This window comes from Protopterus annectens, chromosome 6.part0 (assembly GCF_019279795.1).
Source record: "Protopterus annectens isolate FY-2018-M chromosome 6.part0, PAN1.0, whole genome shotgun sequence".
Classification (NCBI taxonomy): Eukaryota; Metazoa; Chordata; order Ceratodontiformes; family Protopteridae; genus Protopterus; species Protopterus annectens.
The window spans coordinates 1,227,304,318-1,227,312,353 of NC_056737.1; the positions used below are offsets into that span (position 1 = coordinate 1,227,304,318).

The following is an 8,036-nucleotide window of genomic DNA, read 5'->3' on the forward strand; positions in this document are numbered from 1 at the left end:
GGACATGTCCTATGAGGTGATAGTAGAGATTGGAGGTAGATGAAGAGAAGAGTTAGTAAATATCTAACGAGGGTGGATTTGGTCAAAAAGTTATGTAGGTAGAGGTAATGGCTGAAGGAATGAAACAGAAGAAAAATGCTCAAAATTAAGAGGGGAACAGCAAAATAATCCTAGCTAGGTTCAAAATAATGCCAAAGGTGAATCTCCAGCATTCCATTGCAATTAAACACCCCGGGTACAGTCTCAATCTCGCTGGAAGCTAAAAAGTCAACAAAAGGTGGTATTTAGCTTCATCATAGGAACTTTTGTGATGTTAGGTGACTCTAAATATAAATATTAATTTAGCAGGTACCAACTTTTGGAATTTAATATTGTGACTCACTAGATAGCAGCCAAAAGGTGATAGTTTTTGTCTGCTTATTTTATATAGTACACACAACTTGATGCATAGGTATTAGGCAGCCTGTTTTTATTTACTCTGCAAACTGTTTTCTCCAGTACTAATAGTAAGCAACCTGGATGTACATGGACATGTATAATTATTGACTTCCATACAAATTTTAGGCCTATTTATTAAGTTTATGTCCTATCCATCTGCCAGCCAGTACCTCTCCTTATGCAATATTGGCCCATTTATTCATTACAGGGCAATACCTGTTCCTAACTGACTCATTTTCTATGAGGGAAGATACCACTTAACCTCAAGACATTGAAAATAGGTACAAAGGCCCTTGAAAAGTAGATACATTCAGCCAAAAATCTGGATATCTAAGTATCATAAAATGTGATTACTAAATAGCACATAACTCTTCCTTCTTGCTATAAGAATGTGGGATGCTACTCAAAAACACATTTAAAAACAGAGAGTGACAAAAATGATGGAAAAAGGTCAGCACATCATCAAAGACACTATACAATCTGTAGAATTTAAAGAACTGTAATGCAAAATTATACCTCACAAGCTCATTTATTTTTGCTTCTGAAAAAGAGTGGTGTAAGATGTTTGTCCTCTTTTTTTTTTTAGATTACCTGTGCGACTACTATGTTTATCATATCGTATGGTTTTCTGTGTACTAAGGTGGACTCAGCAAATTGTCTGATGGAGTAAATAAAGTATGAAAATAGGTAAATGCCTCAAAAAATAGGTATATCATGTGCAGGGGTAAAACCGACCTGCTACCAGGAATATTATTCCAAAGTTGGGATGGTGAGCTGTCTTTCAGTCTCAGAGGCTGTCATTCAGGCAGTCAGCAGGACTTGGCTGCTTGTGTCTTAACCCTGCCCTCTTGAGGCTGGCCAAATCAGGTAGAATTTAACTAATGCCACCTGTGTGTCTATTTCTGCCACCCGACAAGTCACATTTAATCTAGGTTGTAACCTGCTATCAGTTATATTTTGTCCTTGTGCTAAGAGTACAAGAACACTGGATTCAGATGTCTAAGATTCCATAACTAGATTTACAGTCTGAAAGTTCATAGCTTCAGAAAAAATACTGTCTACTGTACATTAATGTTTATATGCATACCTTTCTTAGATATAATGATGCTAGCCCAGTATGTAACTTTGTTGAAAATAATAAACTCCCATTAATCGATCAGAGAGAAATTGTAATAACTAATTACATCAACAACTGGCACAGACATTTTTCCATATCTGGCTTAGCTTTAAAGTAATTACCTGAATACATTGCTATTATTTGTTGTGAGTTTCCATTTCAAAAGAATAAAGATCCTGTTCAGAGTAAAATTGTGCTTGTAGCAAACTAAAGAAAAGTAAATACTAATTTGCTTTGGATGAATAGATTTTTGTAAATTACCCTTTGTATAAGTAGGTCTCTTAATAATAAATGCAGTTGTATCACATGTATCGGACCCTTGTTATATGATATATATTTGTACTTCCGTGGTATATATTCATTAATTTTTGTACGTATCCAAAATATACAGTTTAATTTCAGAAGTTGCCATTTACTGCCTGTTGGAAACTGAATAAATGATGCCGAATAAGACACACATATTCATGTACATCAAAGTTATTAATAATGTATTAATAATATACAGCCACATTTTGTTAAACACAACAGTATCTTTGTGTGTGTGGTGTGTGCATATTTGAATTGCATGTGTATGTCTTTAACTTGTACTCTTTTGTAAGTTATATGAAGAAACAAGATGCTTTGTCAGAAAAATGCCACAGTCAACAAAAAATAATTAACAATTTTTCTTTATAACTATTTCTTGTTCAAAAGCATGCAGGTAAATGGGAATACAATTTTCTGGTAAGTAAATTGAAAATGTGCTAGATTACATCAGATGTTATATGCAAATTGTCCTGTAATCCAAGGTTAAGTGGTATTTAAAAAGCTGTTCCATTAACATAAATCTTATTTTAATACTCATGTAAATAAGTTTTGCGTGCTTAATAAATTGTGACAGATACCAGTACCGCAGCAATTACATTCAGCAGAAAATCTGACTATTATACTCTAGATGTAGCTGTGACATCTCATTTTATGCTTGTGAATAACAAGATTTACATGTTTTATAATAATGTAAAGATAAGAGCCTAGAAATATTATATGCATGCATTCACCTGCCTTAGGCATGTTGAACAGAATGATAAACATGCATTTTTATATGTGTAATTGTAAAATGTGGAACAAAAAGCTTTGTTAAGCATAACTTCTGCTTAATGATTTATTTTTCTCTTTGTTGGCTGCATTAATCCCCCAAGGCCAGTGTCCTCTTCAGAGGACACCCAAAGTGGTATTTGTGCTGATTATGGGAGATATGGACAAGGCACCAGGGAACTTCCCTGACCTCATATTGATATGTGACATGGGATCTGTTACTGAGCTGCACAAATTCAGACACAAATGGGGCCTCAGTTTTAACATCTCACCTGAAATATAGCATGCTTGGAAGTGAAGCATCCCTGCAGCATCATTAGTGGAAAATTAATCCAAATACCTGGTATGGGAACAGAACCCAAAGCCTTCTGATTTTCTATCACCAAAGGGAACTCTGTCTGCTACCTGTTGAACCAATGACACTGCAAAGGTTAAACCACTAATGCAATACTCTGTGACTGGCAAATATGAAAAGTGCATCAAGTGATGTTACCTTGCATTTCAGTTTGATATCCTGTAATCTTCAGATTTCTGCAAGTAGCAGATTTACCTGTAACTAATAAGTCACTAGCAGAATTATTTTTCCAGCTGTTCCACAGTACAGTTTATGCCATGAAAATATAGCTCAAGTTACTGACCGTTCTTAATAATAGAGTTGTGTATCATGTACATACACTGCTTACACTGATTATAAATCCTATAATACATAACTAATAAGAATTATAAAATACTGAGAACATTCTCTTCAGAGAGAATAATGTCTTGTTTTATGGCTGTAATACAGTACTACTAATAATAGTATGTTTCCTGACAGTGACCAGTATATATATATATATATATATATATATTAGATATAGCTATAGATATATGTATATATCAAACTGAATATCATCAAATCCATGTTTGATCAACCTTTGTTTAGTCGACAAAATATGGTTGACCACACAGGCGGTCGATAAGTATGCAACATTGCACAATTCTTGGGGTTGGGAAATATGCCCTTTCCCTGACATTGTGCAATCACAGAGTTAATATATATAATTAGTTGGGGGTGTGGGGGTACAGCCCTCAACATTGAGGGGTGCAGATGGGCTTATCCCTCTTCAAAAAAGGTGTTGTATTCTACTATTTCAGACTAATGGTTTGCATGTGCTGAGATTTTGCTCAGTTCATGCAAAGTAGCATGTCGAAGTTTCCAAAGTCAACGTTTTCTGGCCAGTGTTGGGAAAGTAGACATTTGGGTGTTTTGATGAAATTCAGTACATACACACACACACACGTATATATATATATATATATATATATATATATATATATATATATATATATATATATATATATATATATATATATATATATATATATATATAGATATAGATATATATATAGATAGATAGACTTATAGATTTAATTGAGCATTGTGTTTTATTCTAGATATCTGGCTGACTTTAAAATGTTGGTAAAAATGTTACATTTATTCACGAATGTGTTTTGTCATCATGCAGACTCACACATTTAAGCATATAATAACCCAGTCATGCCTCACAATAAGCAGCTTGCACAACGAAAACCGTAATCCCACTGTGGCTAGCTGCGATGGAAGCCCTCTGCAAATGTGGATCTTAAGGAACTACTCAAGCCTGGAAGTTTTTAGAAACATTTTCTATAGTCCTACGGATTACTTTCTTTAATAACCTTATTATGCTGATGGTAGGTATTGCAGAACGTTATAAAATGTAAGTTTTGGTAGCAGTGTAGTGAAATATCAAACTACTCCATTTGGATTGTGTTTTGTGTGCAGTCAGCATCTTCTGTATTTCAGAAAGAGTTGTCCTGTGTTACAGTTTATTAACTCTTTTTTGCATTCTTTTTATTGCTTCCTGGTATGTGGCTATGTTTAGCAGACCCACTATGCCCTGATGTCAGAATTACCTCCTTGTTTACAATTAAGCTATGTTAAGTAACTGTGCATATAATTAAAGTATTGAAATAAATGTTATGGTACAAAACCAAAACGTCATATTCATCTCCCAGTAAACTCTCCATGCTTCAAAGACTTTCCTCTCTCATAATAACATTACAAAATGAAAACAAGCTACTTACGCAGCACAAATACATTTCCATGTCAGGAATATTTTAACGACTGTCTCATCACCTTTATCCCATTTGTAACGCTAAAGACAAAAGCTGCTAATAAGTATTTAGGGTTCAGTGTGTTTCTAAAGAAACCTTGTTTTTTATAGTACTTCATGTGCCAAATAGCCATATGCTGAATATGGAGAGATAGTTAGATTAAAGGACACAGTGGTACTAAATAATATTTACTTTCAGACTTTTTTATTTCCTTTTTTCTACTATAATTAGTGTTTCCTATAATATGCAGATTCTTTGAATCTACTGGAATGAAGTTTGATGGCAATTTCCATTCTGTTTTGCAGTTCTGCTTTCCTGAGTATATATATTAAAGGAAGCTCCTTTGGTCTAAGAATGGCAAAGGCGATGTCCAAAACTTTAAGAGATGACCAGTAAATGCAGAAAGCTGGTCCATGCTCCCTCCTGCCCCAGATCATTTTCTAAGCATCTTATAAAGGCCTCTGCATGTCTGTCTTTTTTACTCTGTTACTGGTACTCCTATACTGGGAATGCATCTACCAACTGCCGTTGTATTTGTCAGAAGTCATGTGTATCATACTTAATCCTTTAACCCCCCCCCCTTGGAAAATAGTGATGACCATTGGGCAGTTGAGCCTTCCTCTTTCCATTTCTCTTACTGTATCACATGATGTTCATTGTCTTTAACTTAGCAGCAAAGCAGATGAAAGCCCTACCTTTGTCCCAGCAAGCTTGCCATTTCTATATTTTCATGTCATTGGATGAACTTTAACTATTGAATTTGCAAGCATGTTTTATTTTTTTTTTACTTTTCATGTATTTATTGCTTGTTTACTGGGTATGATAGACAACTTCAGACCATTTTCACCCAAAGCCAAACAAGTCAGATGTTATACACCAAACACCTTTCTTTATAAGTTGTAATAAACATATTCAAATCAACAAGAAAGTCTTTAAGCTGTGAGGACCTGTGACATGACTATAACATTCCAGCAATTAAACAGTTTAATGAGTCATAGATCATATATTATAAAAAATATATAAAATCACACATTTTTTTATAAGTGTATAATGTTTATAGGAGTGTTTACACTGACTTCTTAACTGATCTTGTAGATTATTTTAAAACAGACTATGGAAGGATGATGGGGAAAGAACAAAGGACAAAAGAGAGAAAAGTAGCCCAGTCAGGCACAACATATGCATTCTAATAAGCAGTTTAGACAACACAGGGTAATCAAAATTTAATGCACAGATATGATTGTAAATGACATCAATTGCAAACTGAAATGCACATTTGCATATTAGATTCAAAATGCAGCAACAATCCAATTAATCCAAAAGCCAAGTTCAAATGCCAGCTGTCTTAAAAAATACACTTGTCATAAAAGGCAATTACATTTCCTCTGATATAATATTTGCTAAGTAAAATGCACATTTGATGACCCAGAAAGGTTGGAAGGTTTTCAAGCCTAGAGTTTTTTTTTATTTTCTATCAATTATAGCTAATCCCCTGAACAAGCATAAATGAGAAATGGAAAAGAAGGATGGAACAGAGAAAATGTATTAGCTCCCATGGGAGCGACTTTAATTCCCCACGCACCTGCTTCAGGCCAAAATACATACAACTGGGATAAAGAGGCAACGATATAAGGCCATTGTCTATGTGTCCCATTTTTGTTACTGATCAGAAAATGATTTGTAGAAAGAGGCAGTCCACTGGTGAGTTATATAAGTGAAATACTGCATGCAGCAAGCAACAACTTTGAGAACAGAAGAGCTGGACAACAGACTAAAGGAAAATGGAATAACAATCTCTATCCTATGGGGTGTATTTCACTTCTGTGAGCATCTCAGACATTCAGGAAAACTTCATACAGTGGAAATTCACATCTTCAAGGAGAAATAGAATTGTGATACGGGAACAATGACTCCTCAGCTTAATGATATTTGATCAAGAATACCCATCATAGACATATGCTAGCATCTAAGAGCTTTGGCCTTGTTTCATGGAAACGGTTACTATGGTACCTGTACATGTCAGTAAATAAAAAACAAAACTGTCATAATGTCCACAGCACAATTGGCTTTGAAGAAGCAGACTTTAATGACCCGTTACATACTTTATATACTCTTTCTTTCCCAAGAGTAGGAAAACATCAAAATAAAGGAGTCCGGAGGACCAATTGCTTGACTGTTTCAATAGAAATTCAACAAAATAGCCAGTATGAATGGAAAAAAGAAGTTATGTACCTACCATAACGTTCCATGTTAGTTGTCTTCTTCTCGCCTTCTTTCTTTCTGGTTGGGATAGGACCCGATCCTCGGCTCCGACTCGGCCATCTTCAATAGCTCGAGAGCTGTTTACTGGCTTGAGGCCACCCCATATCCCATGATGCCTGGTGCTAGCTAACCAGATCTTGTTTGGTAAAGCTATTCCAGACATAATTAAGGAAGAATTCTACTTTAATAGTCCTTTGGGCCTAACTGTGAAGCTATCTAAGCAGAAAAAGGACACCCAGAGAAGGTTCAGCCAATGAAATCTGAAAAAGGGAGCTCCTCTCAATCCACTAGGAAGGGGGATGGAGGGTGGGACGCAAGAAAGAAGGCGAGAAGAAGACAACTAACATGGAACATTATTGTAAGTACATAACTTCTTTATATTAAGTTGTCTATCTCGCCTTCATTCTTGCTGGTTGGGACAGCATCCCTAGCACCTACTATCCTGGGTTGCTCATTGGAACAAACTCTTCAGAACAGTGGAACCAAAATCAGCTCTGTTTCTGGAGGTGATATCTAGATTATAATGAGAGATGAAGGTATGTGGGTTAGCCCACGTAGCAGCTGCACAGATAGATTCCGTGGGCAACCTAGATTGGAAGGCCACCGAGGTGGCTAAGGCCCTAGTAGAGTGGCCTTTTGGTTTGATAGATAATTCTTTGTTTCTCAACTGGTAAATGAATGTAATAATGTGAGACAACCACCTAGACAAGGTTACTTTTGAGATTGGAAAGCCTTGTCTTCCCTCAGCATAGGAAAGGAAAAGTTGGTCCAACTTTTTGATGTCCTTTGTCCTATGCAAATAAAAACTCAGTTGTCTGTGAACATCCAACTGGTGCAATTTATATTCTACCTTGCTGGTGTGATTGGGAAAAACACAGGAAGGTCTATGGATTGATTTAAATTATTTTGCAAACAGACTTTAGGAAGAAAGGATTGGTCCTTAGAGCGACCCTGTCGTTATGAAAAACCAAGTATGGAGGACGAACACATTGAGCCTGAAGCTCCAAAACAC

General features: G+C 35.6%; 1 protein-coding gene across 1 annotated transcript in view; it reads left to right on the plus strand.

The window, feature by feature from the left end:
- GALNT13 (polypeptide N-acetylgalactosaminyltransferase 13) overlaps nt 1–4,320 on the plus strand; it is a 1,383,758-nt gene extending 1,379,438 nt beyond the window's left edge. Inside the window, exon 10 of the mRNA XM_044074835.1 lies at nt 4,135–4,320. Within this exon, the coding sequence (XP_043930770.1) occupies nt 4,135–4,320 (186 nt within the window). The remainder of the gene's footprint in view (nt 1–4,134) is intronic.
- The last annotated feature ends 3,716 nt before the right edge of the window (nt 4,321–8,036 follow it).